Source organism: Schistosoma haematobium, chromosome ZW (assembly GCF_000699445.3).
Source record: "Schistosoma haematobium chromosome ZW, whole genome shotgun sequence".
Classification (NCBI taxonomy): Eukaryota; Metazoa; Platyhelminthes; class Trematoda; order Strigeidida; family Schistosomatidae; genus Schistosoma; species Schistosoma haematobium.
Window position 1 is genome coordinate 70,201,547 of NC_067195.1, and position 21,831 is coordinate 70,223,377.

General features: G+C 34.7%; 1 protein-coding gene across 2 annotated transcripts; it reads left to right on the top strand.

Moving 5' to 3' along the window:
- Window positions 1–238: 238 nt before the first annotated feature.
- On the top strand, window positions 239–20,680 carry SIRT1_1 (NAD-dependent protein deacetylase sirtuin-1). Of its 2 annotated transcripts, XM_051212185.1 has the most exons (8): window positions 239–378; window positions 420–5,224; window positions 10,293–10,690; window positions 12,184–12,331; window positions 15,054–15,272; window positions 15,315–15,524; window positions 17,149–17,607; window positions 19,681–20,680. In XM_051212185.1, exons 2-8 carry the CDS (start codon window positions 4,978–4,980, stop codon window positions 20,016–20,018), a joined length of 2,019 nt encoding a protein of 672 aa, XP_051072338.1. In that variant the 5' UTR covers window positions 239–378; window positions 420–4,977; the 3' UTR covers window positions 20,019–20,680. The 2 variants fall into 2 exon arrangements, with proteins under 2 accessions (XP_051072338.1, XP_051072337.1); XM_051212184.1 differs by having other exon boundaries at window positions 239–5,224; window positions 15,054–15,524.
- The last annotated feature ends 1,151 nt before the right edge of the window (window positions 20,681–21,831 follow it).

Consider the following 21,831-nt stretch of genomic DNA (forward strand, 5'->3'; position numbering starts at 1 on the left):
CAGTTCCCTCAAGATTACAGGTACACCTTGTTGACGAGTGCCAAGTAGCACGAAACCCGGGTCCAGGGTTTCCTATTGACTACCTCCAACCACCATCTAAATTCGGAGTTGGATCAGCAATTGAAACGCTCGTCTCGAGTACCCGGTGGGAAATTTTGAGAGAAAGAAGATCCTATAAAAATACTTGCTGTTAGGATTAAAGCGAGCCAACTGGTACACTATTTTTCGTACTGATGACTGGTGATTGTACGCGCAACATTTTGCCAATTGCGGTACGTCAACATCGTATTTTGATTTGCTAGATATACAACCATTGCCATTTTTCTGGGGAACAGAAACCTGCAGCTGAGATCTGCATGTTGAGGCAAACTAAGTGAAGTATAAGTTGTGATAAAATAAAGGTTAATACAACTTTCCAGATCATTCCATGAAATTCGACGACCGTATATGAATGGTCCATTTTCTCAAACTATAATTGTTTAGTAATAATTGTTTTTCAAAATCTTGAAATCGACGGAAGGCCATTGTTGGCAGACATAGCTTGTTTCTGTATGTTAACATACATAACACAATTGTGTTATGTAAAATGGTACCGTCGCCAATACGCTAAACGGTCTTTTGAAACTACTTTTTAGGGTGTGTACATGTTCCATGTGTTTCAAAGAGATTTAAAATATATTGACTTGGCTGGCTAAATTCGATTTTAAGATAAATATGGGAATTATTCGTGATTGGTTGGGGAGAACTTACTATCCAAGTTTTGGTGTTAGTCGAAACGAGTAATAAATGAACATTAAAAAAAGCTTAACAACACAATATCATGCGTCCTGACAGCTTGTTTCGCATTTGTGGTAATAGCTGGCTGCAAAATGGGTGGGACAATTCTGATCTATGTTACTACTTCGGAGTTAATTAACTCCGAACGTTTATCCTCGTCTGTTGACCATCATCACAAACGGAGTAGTTCTCATTCTTTTGCAGCGCAAATAATTGACCAGAATTACTCTAAAAGTTAGGTTCCGCTGGATTTCGACAAAGAAGGCTATTTTTCTGACCATGGTCCAGTCGATGAAATTTGGTTGCCTAGTCGGTGTAGGGTTTTTTGTTACAAATGTATAACAGTCGAGACTATATCACTTTACAGTAGAGCGAGAAGCCGAAAAGTGGAGAAACAGATGCCAAAACCATATTAACAGAAATGAAAAGGATTAAACATAAGAAGAAATATTAAGGGGATGGATGACGTAGAGTAATTAAGAGTATATAGTAACACTTCAAAGACAGGTGTCATGTTACTGTTGCAAGTAGTCTGTATGATCCGACCAACATTTGACCTTTGAGCAGTAACCGAACCTTGAAATTATACTGACTAGGTTCATGACTTATTTCTTTAGGATTCTAAAATATCAGAACACAGAATGTAGCAATTTTATTACTTTATTTTATTTAAACACATAGGTACAAGAAGACACCAAATAGGTATGCGCCACATAAATCATTCAATTTTTTGTGAGGGTTAGGATACTGCCCTGGTGCTCAAACCAAAGCAAATGGTTTCCTTAGGAGGCCACACCTCGAGCTTTTGACCTAGAGGTCTGATCCACAAGGTAGTGGAGCAACATCAGGAGATGCATTCCCATGGTAGGCGGTGACCAACGATTGGTTCATACGGCATCTGTCCCCTTAGGGTCCTGGTGCCCATGTATATCACTGGTTTGGGATCAGGGTTTTCCAACATCCCTACATGGATCCTCCATATCCACCAACCCGGTTAAAGCGCCGGAAATTCGCTTTTTGTCCTCTCAATTTCTTAAACAACAGTAATGCCACAATAAGGCGGTGAATAGGACTTCCCTGGCAGTGGTTGTATGTACGTGGCCATGTGAGAGCATTTCGAGAGGCGGAGTTCACTCTCGGCCGTATATGGGCATTTGGGAGCATGTAGCAATTTAGACAGTAGTTATCACATGGTGCCGACTATATGGAATTCGAGGTAGTTAGGACGTTTACCAATAAGTGGGGAAGAGCCCTGAGGCTATAGGCTTACTATCTGATTGACTTCGACAATAGTATTTAGTTTCACAAGTAGTGGAGTTTAATCCAATGAAAAGTGTGGGGAGGCAGAAACACAGTGTGGCGGAAAGAGAAGGGATTCGTTTCTAACAAATTAAATAGGCTTTTTACAAGTGTGCTGCCAAATTGGTTAGATCTGATTGAGGTTGATGCTTAAAGAAAATTAAGGTTTATTGACATGTTCTAGGAATTACTTGTTACATCTAGAAGGTAATCTCGTAACCTTGATTTGTTTTTCAAGACCAGTCAGTTAGTTCGTCACCAACTTTCAGACTATTTATTTAGAACAAATTAATGTTCCTAAGAAACTACCCTTAAACATATCACCACAAAGTCCTTTTATAGAGACACTAGCAATCGGTTTTGAATGTGGTAAACAAACAAATATTTGATTGAAAACTGTTATATGGTCTTCACTAATAAGGAACCATCAATTTACGTGCACTAAATTAATTGCGTTGACTTTTGGGTGACAAAGAAGCTCTAACTTATCATATAGACACAAACTTGGTTGCGCTTAGATAAACGGAAAATCGCATGTCTAGATGATATAGGTATAAAAAGCAACAGAAAATAGATTCAATCAATTAAGTGGAAATGTGGGGATTAGCATTAGTGGTTCTAATTTCATTGTTTAAACTAGGCTTATGATTTCGGAACTAAGTCCGCAATGTAACTGATAATCCACAAAATAGCGAGTTTATTTATTCATTGTTAGCGCCAGGTTTCATGAACAAAACACCGATATATGGCTTTAATAATATTCCTTTATCTAGAAGCTCCGCGTGACTTTCAACTAAGGGGTCTTGTGGTAGTATTTTACCTCGAAAGCTTCGCTAAAAGTACGTAAATCTTCCTAAATCCTCTGATTCGAAAGCTTGATCGTGTTAGAGTTTGTAACAAAATGTTGGTTGAGTCAGTAACTTAAGGTATCTGTCCCATATTTTCACTTAACTCCATTATATATACACACCTTCCCCATCTACCTTTTGAGACCTATCTTCTACTTTCGCAGGTTAAAGTCCTGCTTAATGAAGATGGTGACAGAATGTAGCCTTTGGAATCTTTTGAGTAACAATGCAAGGATGTTTAGGGTATGTTCCCTTATCAATGTAATACTTAAATTCAGAGCTGGTCTTCATCAACATCTAGACTGATTATAGGCAGCAAAACTATTGTGCACGCTAACTACACTTCCTGTCGAGTATGAACCTCGGTTAGTTGATAGCTAACAAAGTTTTGGGACATATTCGAAAACTTTTCTCTGTTCTTGCCAACTTGCTTCGCTTGGGAATTATATATGTCTGTCAACCAAGGGGTATGTTGCACACCCGTCCTATCTGTGTTACTCTATGTTTATGAAACATAGTCTGTGAAAGTAGAAGATATATATAGGCTGCAAGTTTCTCACCATACGTTTCTTCGAAGCATTGGCTGCGTATCGTAGAACAACCGAGTGAGCTGTCATGAGGTTAGACGTACCATACAATATGGTTAATTGTTTGATAAGGTTGTAAGTCTTCATTGGCTGTGAGGTGTATTATATGTCCCCAACCATCATCATATTCAAGGCCCTTAGGCATTTCGGCCTCTAAATAGATTGCAAGAAAGCTGGCGGCAGTCAAATTAGGACATAACATTAGTCCATGAGGTCATTGATTGAGAGCTTCCCTGGTTGAGACATCAGTTGACGTGGCTAAAATTTGGTCGTATCGGTACAAATCTATTCATTCTTTATCTTGTCGATTTTAAATCTCAACACGTTGAACCTTATGTTCCTCTGTTTCATCCCTTTTCGGAACTCATGTTTGATTGTCTTCACAATCATTGACATTACTATTACCTTGATTCACCTCCCATGTATTTTGCTGGTTTCGTTCCTCTGTGATAATGTGGTGTGTCAAAGTAGGCTGATGCATATTTGTGCCAAGTCTTGACGGGTTTACAGTGCTATCGTCCATTTATGTAGTTGATAGATGACTTTCTACTGCGATCCTATTGGTAAATTCAAATTCTACTTCCAAGCTCACGCATAAACCCCACATTTACAGGAGCGTAAAATGACCCTATTAAATCACCAAAAAATCCCCTTGGCAAGTTTTGGATGTTTGCTTCATTGATCAAGTGCGTTCAAGTGAAGTTAAGGAGTAACACTTCAGATTTTTGGCTAGAGAGACGTGTCTTCCATTTGTACGTGGGGTCCGATCACTGAGGACTTTAGTATGTCGTCTGAACTACGATTTCCATCGCAGAGTATGAAGTAAAGGTGGTAATTCAGTCTGTATAGTATTGAGGACACACACACAGTTGCCAATAACTGCAACAATACACTGTTTAACATAGAAGTATGCTAAAATAAAACCGAGTGTTTACATCAGAATGACTCTGGTATGTGAAGTTATTAAATAATATGCTAAATCGTATTAAAAAGTGCAGTTTTCCCAGTAGGGATTTGGGAGAGTTGTTATTTTGGGCCGGACTGATGAAGTTGTGTTCATTTTTCGTTCTTCCTTTTAGCCTTAAATAGCGTTGCTTCATATTTCTCATTCTTCGACTACATTGATTCTTTAGACTACCTCTTATTTTTCATCATTCCCACCACTCTTGGTCTTATTAATTTAAATTTTACTTTTACACCTGTCGAGTTCTTCTTGGTATTTTGTGTTTTGCAACCTGGGGTGTGACTAATCTGTAGTATATCCTGTTTTTCTGCCTGTCTACTGAAGTGTTAGAAATTCAAGTCAAAATGTTTGTATTGACAGTAAGAATTTTGGCTGTTAATATCAGGACTAATAATTAATCTGTCATACATTGTTGTATCATTTTATATCGTAAAATTACAGAAGTTTCTTTTGTTGTTCTTTCGAAGTCTGATTAAAAAACTACATTTTTCAGCTTTATCCAATGGAAGCTGACAAAGAGCCGTCGATCAACATAGACAGTTCAGAAATAGTTGTCCTTAGTTCAGATGATGAAAATGATTCACAGAATTCTCATGACAATATTTCAAATGAAAAACTTTCAAGCAGTGTTATATCTGTCGAAGATGATGATGATAATAATACTAATAATGACGAGTCTGCCGAAAGCGATTGTGAGATCTTAAATGTTGAAGAGTTGCAAGGTGAAGAGAAGTGGCGTGATATTCATGGTATGTCTATGAAACGCTAATATTTAATTTGTGACATCCAATCACTAATCATTGAAGTGGTTTTTTAATATAAAGTTTAGTGAGGATTGGTTTAAATTTCTCCTATGCTCTTTATCACTAACAGTAGTATACTTCGTTCAGTCACCTCGTATAAATTATCTGGAGTATGTAATGGCATTCGGAGAGTAATCAGATTATTTTGCAAACCATAAATATTACAAACGTAGGAAAGTATATAAACTCAAATCACCACAATTCTCCAGAGCTTAAAAAGAGGATCGACAAGGTTTAAAAAAATTAAAGAAAAATAAAGAAAAAATAAATAGAGAGGGGAACGTAATGAACTTGTAATTAATTTTTCATGATCTAAGGAATGAAGGGATAATACATTTGCTCTATTTTAACCAAATCTGATCTATGTATCTATGGCTTTCAACTCCCGACAGTAGCTGCTATCTTGACGCGGTGGTCAGGCTTGCCTATCGTGATGACCCGACCGAGATATATTGGCTGGAACATATGTTCCTGTAGGTTCTACCATGCCAGGGAGGTCGATTTGAGAACGGTAAGACTAAAAGCAGCAACTCAAGGTCTGAGGGCAAAGTCGTACTGCTGACTGTAGAGGGGTGTAACAGCAGTAAGGTGTTTCCCTCGGACAACCAGCATGACGGCGATGCTGCCTTCCCACAAGGAGGGGTGGGGTTAGAAAAGGTCGACCCTAAAAATGTCACACCTCACCTTACCTCACGGGTTTCCGTCTCTGGCGGTAAGGTCCTTTGAAGAACGGAGCTAACACGTTAAAAACCTCCCACGAAAAGGCCGTGCGCGACCGGCCTCAAGCAGTTGTCCCTTGGGCTCTGCGGTCACGCTCCCAGGTCGTTAAGACCAACACTAATCCGATTTCCTTTTCAGGTTCCTCAAGAAATACCCTTCCACGGTGTGGGCAGCCGGGAAGTGATATCAGTCCACATACCCATAACAGCACATGAGACCAAGTTGGTCACATTCAAATCCTTCCTACACCTTCTAATATCTCTCTTATCTCCACGACTAACCCTTCTCACGTCTCTTTATCACCTCGCACCGCTAGGGCAAACGATTCGAGTACGCGGAACGTTATTCCTGGACTCCTGAAACCACGCTGTAAACTACATGTAGGAGCTTTCAACGTTCGAAAAATGTGCCAAGTAGGACAACAGGCTTCCTTAGATAAAACTTTAGAATCTCGCGCCGTCGACGTGTGCTGCGTCTCCGAAACGCGCATACAGGATCCGAGTAGCGTCATTCATTTGACCTCACCATGTCAAAATAAAGGATTAACTCGATTTACGCTTCGTGTGTCTGGAAGCCCTGATGCTGCTTCCCGTGGCCTCGCTGGCTTAGGTATAGCATTAGGTCAGGACTGGGTCGCATCGACACCCGAACTAATGATAGGGAGTATAGTAATTGAGCGTGTCAACTGCCTCACTTATCTTGGAAGTCTCGTCAGCCCTTGTGGTCTGGTGTGTGACGAAATCTCAGCACGCATACAGAAGGCTCGACTAGCTTTTGCTAACTTGCGTTATTTATGGTGTAGGCGAGATATCCGTCTACCAACCAAAGGACGTGTTTACTGTGCAGCAGTTCGTTTCGTCCTACTTTATGGCAGTGAAACATGGCCGGTAAGAGTAGAGGATATTCGTAGGTTACTAGTATTTGATCATAGGTGTTGTAGTGTCGTTTATTATATTAAGCCCATATACCTTATTCTAGCTTTCGGACAGCCCATTCTATTCATTCTACTCGAGTCACATTCTGACCTTGTTATTTATTCGCTTATCAATCTTGACTGTTTTTATATGAGCGCATAGGTGTGTGTACATTTCTTATCCCATTACTCATCACGTATTTGCAACTTACTTTTGTGTAACTATAATTATTGATTAACGCTTGGTAAAATGGGAGTTGGCTTACCCGCCATCTCCACTGTGCGTCGTTTTGCTTTGTTCTATTCCATTCGCTCTATATACGAAATATTTGTATTCAAAAGTCTATTCTCGTTATTTGGCTTATTAAATTCCGTTATTGACTAACGCGATTTAAGTCGATGATTATATACGAGGATAGGCGACATATATATTTTAACAACAATCATCATTACAATCTCCTTGGAATCAGAACCCGGGCCACTAAAGTGGAGAGCCTTTTCGACAACATCGTCCGATCTAAATGACGACAAAATTCAAGGGCCCCACAGTGTCTTAGAAACATTACTCTTATATCCTGGGACCGCCGAGTAAGTAACGCAGTTGTTAGGATACGGGTACTAGGTAAGGATGAAAAATCAATTGATGAAGTTTTACTACTTCATCAGTTGAGATGGCTGGGAGACGTGTTACTTATGCCCAACCACCGACCGCCTCGACGTGCGATGTTCAATGGTATAGGAGTAGGTTGGAAGAAAGCTAGGGGCGGTCAGACCAAAACATGGCACAAATCCATGAAGTCACTGACAAGTGGACTGAGTCATGTTGGTATGTGTAGACTACCTGGTTGGGACGATAGCAACCGATGGTTAGAGACCTTGAATGACATGGCTCAAAATCGTTTGCAATGGCGCAACTGCATCCACTTTTTATGTTCTCTCAGATTCTAATCTTCGGAATTCTTCATGTCCTTTATTTTCTTTCCAAATTTATTTCACTGGATTATACTCTTTATATAACATCTTCAAACACTAATCTTTCGGATTACTGCTTATACTCTTACTACCTCTACCACTACGGGATTTGAATCGACAACTACATCTCTGTGCTAATGTGGTATGGCAACTCGAACTGATGTACGTACGTACGTACTTACGAAGTTCTACGTTGTTACTGACTGACTGGCTTTCAACTACCTTTTTCTTCGTTTAGAACGTCTGTACTTCCACTCAGGGCTTAGAAAAATATTCAATGGCTTTATGGAGTAGTCCTATTTCCTGTCCTTTCTATTTTTAGTTTCCATCAAATAACTAATGTATTCCTTAAGATTTCTTGATTCTATAATCTGTTCATGAAATTGGAAATCGTTGTGCGCTTACAGTTTGTCATTTCTTTAGTCTGGGATAGTTAAAACTATTTTGTTAGGAGTATTTATGCCAAATATGCTTTATAAAAAATTTAACAAAGAATCATTTCTATGATACTATCTAAAAAAAGAGTTAACAACAACAAAAACTATCGTCTCATATATTAACTTTCTCACTGTAATAATGTTATAGTTACTTGAGTTGACACCATTTCCTTAATTTTCTCCTTCTGAATAATCAAGCCCCATTCGACCTACTTCAGTTTGGTCAGCCGTACAGTATCACTAGTTCAAGAGCCGAACAAAGATACATGTTACTTGATAATTGATCTTCACTTGTAACAACAGAATAGCTTTAAATGATCTTCCTCACGTAAGGTCCTGTTCTTTTTCCTACGCTCGTAACTTCATTTGGAACTCTACCCTTAAACGTACAAAAATTCTTACTGAGAACTTCGAATTTTACAGAAATGTTTTATCATAAGATGTTATGTGGAAAATTTGTTGAAATGAGAGTCGCTAAACTGCCGTTATTTTCCTGTTTTGGATATGTAACCTGTATGTCGTACAGCGTAGGGTCTTCACAAGAACCCAAGCAGAACAGATGGTTCTGCGGTTAGTATTAGTTTTTGGTGACAATTAAATGTGCACCAATTAGTATTCGTAGACAGCTTGTTTAAAACATGTACTAGGCAATTTATTTTCCTCGTTGATCATTCCTATTATACTTAATTCTATGATTAATTTTTGGTAATAATCGTACGAAAAAGACAAATTAATAGTAGAAATTGCCATTTCAATTACGTTTCGGGACATAAATCACTTATTTTTTGTCCAAACATTATGGGTTTTTTTTCACCTTCAATATGAATTTATGCGATAAAATTTTATGTTATCAAATGAATTCATTGTCATTTGATGTTTGGTTGGCGTAATGTGAACAGGTGGTTTGAATTAGTTACTTACCTCTGTTTTCGATCTCTAATTCATTGATTAATCTAAATTTTACTAAAAGGAGTTAGCATTCCGATCATTGTTTTGTCATGTCAAACCAATTTATTGTTACCAGTATATATATTTTGTGTATATATATCGATATCACCACTATCTTTCTTGATAATGTATGTTATTATCTAAAACTGCAGAGCATAGGATAGGTTTAACGGGAAGGTGACTTATGACACCATAAATATTTCCTTATATGGAATATGGGCCTGCGGATATCTATCAATGCAATTAGAAGTAACAACACATCACTTCTGTTTGGTTATCAATATTCTCCTCAGATAAAGTGATTTTTTTCTTGGTGCTGTATTCGGGTCTTTGGAAACACTAGATTCCTGTGTATGATGGGTCCTACGTAGAATGAAACGACATAGATCAAAGTTCTAGCAATTTTACTTCATCTGTTACTTGCACTGCATACTTGCGTTCAGAAACGACTGATTTTGAGAAGTCTTAATATCCTTTGCTGAATGTTAAAGTGTTGTTTTACGGTCAACTCTCACTTTTCTGTCTTCACACTAATCCCATTAATGTACGTGTGTAACAAAATAACCATCCAAGTAACAAACTAGATAACTAATGTTATAAATAGAGTTCAAATGTATAGCCAAAATTTACACCAATATATTTTCGTGTATTAGCTAATTCAGGATTAACTGTATCATATAACGCTTTAAGAACATTTATGTATCATATGAAAGAGCTTGATTGTTTTAGCTGCTCGGATAGGTAGAATCTATTATTTTAGATCCGTTTATCACATGTCTACGTTTTTTGTTTTAATCTCACATTTTTACTTCCTTGTTCTTTCTCTGCAGTAACTTTAACCAAACTGCCGTTTCAAATACGTATACTTTTAATTTAGTGTTTTTATTGGAATAGGTTTTGTCTATGATTATCATGTTCAGTATTTCTGTAGTAGATTCATCATAATGTTCTATCTAAATTTCTCATTTTCTCTTATTAAATGTAGTGTAAGTACTAATTGTTCCTATTATCTAAATCGCATCAGGTCCTTTCAAGCGGCTGAATAGGCTCATACAAGCTGGCTTTAATGATCCACGGCTATTGTTGGTTCGTGTTTTTGGGATGGATGAAAACTCTTTACCATCTGATCCTAACCAATTATTAAGTTTATTATTGACACTTTTGGCCGAACCTGCTCCACGACGTAGACTGCGCCGTATAAATAGTTTAGAAAAAGTTCTGTCACTTCTGTCTACTTGTACATCAATCCTCGTAATCACTGGTGCTGGGATTTCAGTGTCATGTGGAATTCCTGATTTTCGTTCTCGTGATGGTATCTATGCTCGCTTATCTCGGGATTATCCAGATCTATCAAGTCCACAGGCAATGTTTGACATGTCATATTTCAAACGAAATCCTATTCCTTTCTTTAAATTCGCCAAGGTATGGTTTATTTTTCTAGAAATCCTACTTCACGTAACATTGATAATTAGTGTGATAAAAATCTACTGATTAAAATTGACATAGATATTGAAATGCTGTAATACTCTACCTTCATAATAAGGGTCATTTTACGAATATGCATTAATTTATTTAAATGGATTATAATTGTTAAAATGATAACATTTAAACAATATAATTCAATTATTGCTTGTATCTTTCAATCAAAGTTAACCAAATGTTACGAATTTTGTTTACTTTGGTGGACTACTAAAATTTAATGAATGAATATCTTCAGATAGTTTTGCGATATTTGTCATTTCTTTTAAATAACCTAAATATTTTTAAAGACATTTTGTCTTTCATAAGGTTTTTTGGTGAGACTATAATTTATGGACGATCTTCGAGCGATGCTGAAGTGACTATGAGAAAATTCAGCCACTTGCTAGCGTCAAAAGAGGGTTATGCATTAATGTTAGGAAATAAGATTAGTATTCAGAGTAAGAAAACAGAGTTAGTAATTAGAGTTGGGGTTTTCATCACAAACTGACATAAGCTATGATGGCAAAATGCTATTTAATCATATAAATGATTGAATTTTGCTCAGAAATCCTAGACTTGCTATCTTTAATCTCATTGAGTCGTCCGTGGATAATGGTTTCGCTGGTTAGCTCTCATAGCGTTGAGAAAAGTAGATAAATTAGCATTCTTAAATTTTGTCGAATTTTACAATCATTTCTTTTTCACTGCGTCACAAATCGTCCATTTAAATCTCCAACATATATTAAAGATAAAAAAATGTGCATTATTCGAAGCCTTTTGACTAAATATACTTGCTTGACTTTTTTTCAAGCTGTCAACTAATAACAAGTACAGAACGTTTCCAAATAATATCGACTATTAGAAGTCCTGATGATTTGTAATTCATTCCTGTCATATCAAGTGGGATATGTACACCATGTTGTTTTACGTTTGTTTAGTTTGTTGTGTTATTTTCACCATATATCATTATGAAATAGAACAACTTACGTTTTATGAATGATATGTTTATTTGATTAACTGATCTGATATGTTGATTAGTTTGGACAAAATAGAAGAGTGGTTAATACAATTTAAAGCAAATAAATATTATGTTGCCGTTATCACAGTCTAAATAAAACAGAAAATTGCACTTCTGGAACTCAAATACATTGACGATATCGTTGTACCTTGAGACACAGAACGAAAGACAATTATTCAATATTTTGGGACAGTTACTTTTAAGAAAGAATGTAAACTGACATCTTGAAAATTAAGCTTGTTCATGTAGGGATTTAGTTGATTGGTTTGTAATAGTTAAGAGGTTTGTGACTTGCCATTTTTATGGTACACGATTGTTGCAAATATTACAGTACTAGACAATTTTTTGCTACATCATGTGTGATACTTACATAAAAGAATGGTTATGTTGATTATGTTCATTTTATTTCTTTATCTTTACCGTTGAAAAACTTTAGGAGCTCTTCCCTGGTCAGTTTTCACCCTCGATTACTCACCGGATGATTGCCTTATTGGAGTCCAAAGACAAATTATTGCGTAACTACACACAGAATATCGATACTTTGGAACAGGCTGCTGGAATTACTCGACTTATTCAGTGTCATGGTGTGTAAGGGATTAATTGTTAGGTTTCATGTTTACCATGATATTTCTACTGTGTAATATTTCTTTGTCTTCATTTATATGTTTAAACACAATGCGGTAAACGGTCTCGAACAACTTGTTAGACTTTCTGGTCTTCATTACTTTCATGAAGTTTGGACATAGTATTAAAAGAAACGTGGGACAATTTTGTCTGTGAACTTATTACGAAACCAGCCGCTTTTGCAGTATAAGTATTAATTATCGAAGTGAGAGTAGTATTGAACTTTTTGGAGATTCTAGGTGAGTTTTCGTAAGTAATAATTATTAAAAGAAAGAGTTGGTTGAATCAAAGAGAAGCGGAGCACAGGGAAGCTGAGTCATTCTAACCAATTTCATGGAAAATCTGTCTCAAAAAAATCAATACTAGAATTTTTCTTATTCTCACCACTGGCTTGAACACTCGATACTTATATTTTAGTTTACTGCTTTCAACTATAGCTTTATTCCATCGAGAAATTTTTGATGGAGATCAATGGTACAGCTAACATTTACCTAACTAGTTTACTGCATTGATCTATACTTGGCCACTTTTAATGCTTAACTCGTAATTTAAAAAATAGTTGATCCTAAAAATATCGTATTAAGTAATAATCTCTATGTATTTGTTTGGAATTCATTTCAAACAGTTGAACTTATGAAAGCAAATATCTAAAATTAATTTTTCAAAAAATTCAAAGGTGATTAACCTGAGAAAGATGATATCAACCTGTCAGTTCGAAGTAGCTATAGTAAAGTCGGTTGAAGTGTAAGCCTAGACCATAAACATCCAACTTGATCATCTCTAGAACTTAAAGAATTACTATACAATTAGTCAATATATACAGAGAGAATCAATCTGGAAAGGTAGAGGGTTTACGATAAATCATTTGCTACACTTAATTTACATGTCTGTGTTTATTTCATAGTTGTCAATCCAAGGTCATTGGGACTAAGTTTACCTGGCAATATAAAGTTTTATCTTTCTCGGCCGATGAAGATCAATATAAGCTTTTATATATATCAGGTGCCATTGTGGTTGTTGTACTATTTTATGTTTTTTCCCCGTCATTTAACATGTTTAAAAATAATCAATCAGCCCGAATTTTTTAATTCGTCGAATGCAATAATCAGCCGACAGACTGACAACTTATTCAAGTCTATTGTATTAATTCCGTTAAATTGTTCGTAAAATCAGTTGCGACAAAACTATCTGGGTCAGCATTCTGCTCAGTGTTTGAGTTACTATCAAAATCTCGTCAAACTGATCTTCAAAGTCTATTATTCCTAAGGGTTTGGGTTTTCCTATTGCTGATATTCATAACTAAATTTTGACCAATCTCTTTCGGGATATATGCAATCTGAGTGGGTACCTTGATCTTCAACATATTCTTCACACTATCTTAGCTTGTAATTCTGAGATTTTTCATACACATAGTTCCTTTTATCATTTTGAAAAGAACAAGAACAAAGATTCTAGCAGAATAGCATGAATTCATTTTATTTCGTAGGTTCTCATCAGCTGCTTACAACCTGTGATATTTAAAAATCATAATTACATAATGGGTTTAAATTACTTACTGAATATTGTAAATATATATCTAATGTGAAAGAATATTCTACAACATTAATTGTGACAACAGTTCAAAAGTGGGTTAGGAACAATTGATTACATAATGAATAAACATTGATAGGAATATAGTGAGTAGAGTTCAGTTGAAAGATTATTAATTTGAAAGATAGTTGAAAAAAATAAAATCAATGATGTAATAAATACCAAAGAAAAAGGAAAAAAAATTAAGGTGCAGTGAAAGAATATTTGTCACCAAGGCAAACAAAGATTAACAACCGTCTCCTCTTGAATACATAAGTCAGGTTTTTGACGCCTGATGGCATCGGCTTCAGCAAACTTCAGAAGACTGGAGTTTGGCTGCTTACTAATCACCCTAAAGGATTGTAAGGTATCTACCCGACATATTCAGTAAGCAATTTAAACCCATTATGTAACTATGATTTTTAAATATCACAGGTTGTAAGCAGCTGATGAGAACCTACGAAATAAAATGAATTCATGCTATTCTGCTAGAATCTTTGTTCTTGCTCTTTTCAATTCTGAGATTTGTTCCATTGGTTTATATTCCTCACTGTTACTTACAGTAAATATTACATTTCATATACGACCCCAGTATATTTGGACAACTTGAAGCTGATTGTCTATACATCTTTTTCTTTGAGTAGAACAAGGCTCTAATTTCAGTTATCACACACTCTCAATGTTAATATCTTTTGTTTTGCTAAATTCGATTTTTGCAGTTTTCTAACACTCTCCACTTTTTCATTTATTGATCTGTCAATCAATCAATCAATCAATTAGAAAAAGCTTAGAAACGTATTGATGTTAATAGTCTTTAATTAATATTGTTTTTCATTTGTTACACCTTGATCACCATTAAAAAAGAATGAATATATATATTTCTTGTTTTGTTTTAATTAAACAGAAATACATAACTTTCATATTAGCCATATCTATTTGTCATTGTTTATAATTTTTAATATTGAAATTTGTTGTTTTCTATTTTATGAATGAAAATAGTTTCTAATTATGAATTAAATTTCTATTATAATGATATTTTTCAATCATTATTATTGTTTTCTTTAACTTATATCAATTAATCATTATTGATTTATTGATTTATCACATTATTAGGTTCATTTGCATCAGCCACTTGTACAAACTGTAAACTAAAAGTTACATCGGATTTTATTAAAGAGGCTATTTTTAATCAATCTATACCACGATGTACAAATTGTTGGCCGTCAAAAATCGATTCGTCATCATTATTACCAGATGAAATGAATGACTCGGAGTCTACAAATCATTCATCTGATTTATCTACCGTAGAAGAAAATCCTAATAATAATAATAGTAATAATAATAATAATAATAATAATAATAATAATATGTCAGTTGATACATCTCCAAAAGTTAAATCGAAACGAACTAATAAATCTCGACGTAGACTAGCTTCATATGGTGTATTAAAACCAGATATCGTGTTTTTTGGTGAAGGTTTATCAAATGAATTTCATGACTCTCTTTCCAATGATATAAAACAGACGGATCTAGTTTTAGTTATTGGATCATCGTTAAAAGTTCGACCTGTCTCTCATATTCCTAGTAAGTATTATTGTTTTATTTTCGCTATGAAACTGATTATTATTTCCTTCATAAAGACTACTTAAATAGATTTACTTGACTCCAGAAATAAATTCAAATGACATACATGATGTACATCACTTTTTATGTGATTTATGTACGGTCAGATTAACTACCAGGTTTATTTAATTTGTCTGAGTAGTATTTAACATCAATTAATCAGTAACTTATTATATGAATACATATTTACTGTATCATGCTTATCAATTTTTACACTGACTGACTTTTTCTATTTCTGATTCCGTTATATCATCTCTTGAGAGTAAGTTCGATTGAAACCGTTAGAATAGGTGCACATAACTCTCCCTCTCTTGAAGAATGTGTAACCTTCAGGGAGTAATGATCAACATCTTGTAGCTCTGCTCATCATCTGATTGACACAACTGAACGTTAAAGCTGGATGATTATAAGTTAATATGAATTTATAAGATATTTTATTGCCAATATGATTATATGAATGAAAAGTGATACAACATTTAGGGCTGATAATATGACTATTAAATTGATAAATACCTTTAAATAGTACACCAATAGATCCGATAACTTCATTATCACGGTTAGCAATATCTTGCATGACATTTGAGATTTCGTCGCATGCCGGATTTGGGTCTAAATGTGACTTGACTATGTTGGTGGTCATTAATTTGGCTGACAGTCACCCTGAACCGGACGACTGAATCGAACTGGACAGTATCGAAGCGAACTTCTCCAACCTTTCCATAACTATCTTCTGAGATGCTTCGAATAGGTACTTTTGTCACTTCAAAATGGATTGGAGCTCCTCTGTTAATATTGATATTATTAATCTATTTCCCCATAGCTACTGTTATGTTTGTTACAAAGACTGTTGATATGTATTTATTTGTCCCCGGAAATAGATCAATGTGATATATCCGTACACTACTTTCTATATGATCTATGTAAAGTGATGTGATTGTAAATTACTACTGCTATTCGAAACTTAATGGTTATACTTCTCTGTGACTTTATACGTTGTCGTATAAAAATCTATTTCATATTTCCTACAAGATCATTTACATTATTATATTATATTATATTTTTCTTGACGCAATTGTAGTAGCTTTGTAAACACAATAGCTACTTGGTGGACCATAATCTACAACTATTGTGTTTATGGGTTAGCTATTATGGCTACCTATTCTAAACTATGTAGGGTGTGTAGTTTTGAACCTGAGTGATAGTTAATCCACCTAAACCCTTAATTAGATCATACCTTCACAATTTCTTGTAACTTCTTTCAACACTATTAGCTGCCACCCGTTTTCCATTTTCGACTTGATTTTTATCAGATTTTGCAATTTTAATTTAATATCTCAAAAATATTAACTCTGAAACATGGGACCAATGGATAGTGTAGTGCTGTGCCTATTCATGACTCTATTCACTAGCTTGAAATTAGTTTAAAGATAAGTACAGTATAAGATGCACAAATTAGTTGCTTCATGCTATTTTGAAAACCTTCAAGATTACTTTCGTACTGAATTTTTCTAGCACTTCTTAATGTTTCGAGATCTAACTTACTCCCTACTTCAAACCCATTTTATCTCTTTTTTTTCCAACACAGATGCTGTTCCTAGACAAGTTCCACAAATACTTATTAATAGAGAACCTTTATCTAATCATGATTTCGATGTTGAATTGCTTGGAGATTGTGATATCATTGTCAGCGAATTATGCCATCGATTGGGTTGGGAAGTTTCCGGATTATCAGACTATACACCTCTTACTGAAATTCCCTTAAATTCGCTAAAAAATACAACTGAACCACTAAAATCTGATGAAAAATCTCCAAATATATCCCATCTCATTGCTCAGGACACAGTGTCTTCGGACTTAGTGAACAATCAATCCCAAATAAATAATTCAGAAGTTGATGGAAAGACTTGTACCTCTACTGTTGTTTCTACGTCTGATAATTCTTCAGACGTGATTAATAAGAATTCTCCGAATGATGCAGTAATTGAAGTCAGTGAAGATGAGGAAGATGGAGAGTGTGTTTGGGAGGTAGCGTCAAGTTTACCACGTAAGTAGTCTATCATTTTAATATGTAACTATTACAAAAATATTTTTTAACCTTCTGTTGAAAAAACACTTACAATTTTTAGATATATTTTCTAACTGGTATATTTCTGTATCCTTTTTTTATTGTAATAATTTCACTGTTGTCGTATAAAAATCTAATTACATAGTATCCATAGTAAAGTAAATAAGATATTGGCATTTAAACTATGTAAAGAATGGACTAATAACATTTTTTGAATATAAAATGCACTCATTATCTGAATAGTCAATAGAAGCACCTTTTCTTTTAAGCTAAATAACATAGATGGTCCCTTTTACGATTGGTAGTTATATTTTCTCATTGTTATTGTTAAATCATCGTATAGAGTTATTTTGTAAAGCGCAAAAGCAGTAATCTCGGCTCACACTGGAGTGTACTTGGGTTTGTTTGTGATCTATTTTGTAAAAAAATGGTATCAGTCATCCGATTCCCTGAAAATCAGAAGTTGAGGGTTTGGTATTTTGGATATTCGAATTCCAGTTACAGAGCTGTGAGTTCAAATCAGTCATTTCACATGGAGCAAGTATATGTAATCACAACTGAGTGAATAGCAAATAGATCAGAGTAATGAGTAGTATTAATGATAATAAGAAAGACTAAACATTTAGAATATGGTTCTAAAATAAGGAATATAACAATAGAATAAGATTGTGACATCTACTATGATGAAGTTAATTGAAAAAATGAAGATAGTGAATAGCCCTGTTGAGCGATTCGTCAAGTTGTTGATTCCGACGATAGTTTGCTGTAAGATGTAATTCGATCAGGTGTTCAAGTAAAAAGTCTATAGAAGGTGTATACTTTTTTTGGGACACCTCCCAATAACAAACACTAACAATGCTTCTGAGTTGATGGAATCAACTGCTAGTTACAGTTGAATGTTAGTATGTGTTTTAAAGCCTGCCGAAGAACAAAGATTCGATGATTACACCCGCGGCTAGGTATGGAACCAGTCTCATACCCATTTTTGTACTGTATTACTATTCTTTCGTAAACAAATTCTAATGACTCAAATTCTTTATAATGGGAGCCAGTTATATTCTAAAAATACGCGATTCCTATTCTAAAGATGAAAAAACAATCTTTTTTTCATGAGCGGAAGCCATACTACTTTTTTTCGTGGAAATAGAATTTTCATTACATAAATTTCTTCTTTTTACACTTTCCAGTATTTCTCCACTAATGAGTGACCAGTAACTTACCTGTGGTTATTTCCCGCTAATGTTTATGCGGTGTTCCTAAATACACTTCACCTTTTCAAATTGCTCTGAATCGTCCTCGTCTTTTTTATTTGTTGGGATGAATAGGGGTATTAATTAGATTACGATGTATGTTCCTAACCTGTTATATAAATATTGCCCTTTCTGTCAACAAGTGAACTTCATCTCTTTAATTCGAATTCCTGAACATTTCCATCCACCCGGCTATCGAGTTGTGATTGTTAAACAAGCAATGTTTAGGATGTAACATATATCAACATTAATGAGTCCTTGTATGACACTCATCAAATAACAAAGGTTGCTTATTATGATTATTGTCAAAGTTTTAATATTTTAATTTAAGGTTTTGTGGATGTTAACTTAATTTATTGGTGGTGTTAATCACAAGTTGATGTCATTTAGGAGGTGGTGACTTGGATAACGATGGTTTAATAGTTAAAGAGTTGAATTCCAACTAATGGTTCTCATTTCCGAGTCCCTCTCCACATACTTCGGCTTGAGCAGCCGGGTAATGTCACCACCTCCCACACACAGTAGTTAGTCAGTGAGTTATATGCATTTACTGAGAACCGAAGAGAGCCGAATGGTTGTCTCATTACAGTACGAAATTCATAAATACTGTGCCGTTGACACTGATCGGACCTATGGGCTTCAAATCCCACATTGAGTGTGTTACCTTTAGGCCACTAAATTGGGATCCAATGGTACCCTAATTAAGGTGTCAATCTGTAATGTATTCTATCTCCAAACATAATAATATCAATTCTCACTGTTTTAATTAATTAATCTTACATATTTTTTAAAATTTTTTTAGCTGGAACATTTACTCGTATTTATCCAAATCAATATGTTTTCCCTGGTGCTGAAATATATTTAGACAGTAAACCCGGTGAAGTAACGATCTCATGTAATGCCTCAGATATCTCTATTACGTCGAATGCATCATCAGCATCGTCTATTTCCGGTCATAATGATGACTTAGATCAGATAAGAGATTCACTTAAAGATGAATCTGTTTCCATTGATATAACTGAAAAAGAAGAGTCCAGTATTCATTCATCTGATTCGCGTAAATCTTTAAAACGGCATAATTCCAATGAGAATCTGTCTTTGAATAAACAATCATCGTTAAAACAACCTCGATCTATGTAAAGAAAATAACTAAAAAAAAATAAAAGTAAACTGGAAGACATGAAAATCATTCAGTAAAGAAGTAGAAAAGAAAACAATTAACATGAATCTCATTAAAACAAAGACGACAACAAAAAGCTTGTTAGCTATTTTTATTCTTTTTCTTCTCATCCCATCGTTGCTTATATCCATAAATTTTTGTGTAAATAAAATATATATATATATATATCACATATTTTGTGTGTTTATTTTTATTCTTTACCGATATATGTGTGTATATCCTTCTTTTTTTCAATGGAACATTTCGTGACTACCTGTTTATGACCACTTTTCATTGAGTTAAATTAATTCACACATTGTTAATATAGATTCTGTAAAAAAAAGGAGGAACGAAGATTATAATGATAATTATTATCAGTGTTTCCTTTCAAACACATTTCCATGTATGTTTCTCACTTATTTTATTTGAAAAAGTTCTTCCCCCTTTCCTTTCTTACTTATTATTAATTTATTCATGATGAATTTTGAACATGTTTTTCTATGCATTTGTTGTACACTATAAACTTATTTTCTCGGTTATTGTTTTACAAACAATTATTATATTAACAAGTTCTTAAGAGATAAATATTGCTTTTTTTTTAAAAATTTAATGGAACAATATGTCATCGTTTAGCAATTTATGCATATGTTATTCACGTAAAACTAATCGCGAAATACACTTGGTATTGTTTGGCTTGTATCTTCCCATTGAGGTTTAAGACTGCAATTGATCAGTCTGTTATTGGCATATGTGCATACTGTGCGTATGCCTCGATATTACCTTAATTCACAAGCTATTTGTAAGCAATGATGGATAGTGGCTAGCAGTGGAATCCAGGACGCGCGTTTCGTCCTATTTGGGACTCGTCAGCTGGATGTACCTGCATCTCGGAGTTGATTTTCACTCTGGGACTCGAACCCAGTACCATTCGCTTCAAACGCCATCGCGTTATCCACTCAGCTACTGAATCCTGATAGTCACTTGCTTGTGCAGTGGGATCGTGAAATAGTTTACACCACAGCGTATTAACAATTATAAAAAAATTTCATGCGTTGTATCATATTCTAATTAGTATAGGAGTATGTGGAGATTGTTGAGTTTTCATAGATTACATCGTAGATTGATCTTAGATAACTATAGAAAACCAAGAAGCACTGGACATCTGTTTTTTTTTCAGTATGGGACTACTCGGCAATGTACATCAAACCGGGGATGGAATCTAGGATCTTCGGTTTCACGAGTGCTTGAGCTCTAGATCGTTGAACAGTCATTAGTGTACGTGTCTAACTTATCACGATTTGATATATTGGAAAAACATAAAAGGACTGTGGTTTAAATTTGTTGTTCAAGCCTTCTCCCACATTAATATACAGTTTTTAACACTTTTCACTCTTCAAACTGGTCGTCCAATAATATTGGTAATTTTAAAAATGATAGAATAGTTTAATATTGTTTTGAGATGGACATAAAAGTCAATAACATGTGCAATGATTACCTTCTTAATAACAATGGACTCCAGTAATCACTAATACGGATTCAAGTTTAAATGTGGTTACGATCAAAGATTATTCTATAGTATCAGGATACTATATCATCATTTATTTCGGAGGAAGAAGTGTCCACGTAGATATTTGGAGCAAATATTTCGATAATACTTGAACTAACCACTATTTCTTCAAAATATTTATTGTCATACCCTCAAAATTTGTCGTTAGGGCTAAGCAAAATAGTTGTTTTTAAGTCAGCGATAAATTAAGGATTTCATGCCTCTCTATCTTATAATGTGATAAATTT

Excerpts from the sequence above, each read along its gene's own strand:
- SIRT1_1 (XM_051212184.1), top strand. The coding sequence starts at position 4,978 with ATGGAAGCTGACAAAGAGCCGTCGATCAACATAGACAGTTCAGAAATA. Across the intron at positions 15,525-17,148 it reads ACCTGTCTCTCATATTCCTA|ATGCTGTTCCTAGACAAGTT; the intron begins GTAAGTATTATT and ends TTTCCAACACAG. Across the intron at positions 17,608-19,680 it reads GGTAGCGTCAAGTTTACCAC|CTGGAACATTTACTCGTATT; the intron begins GTAAGTAGTCTA and ends AAATTTTTTTAG.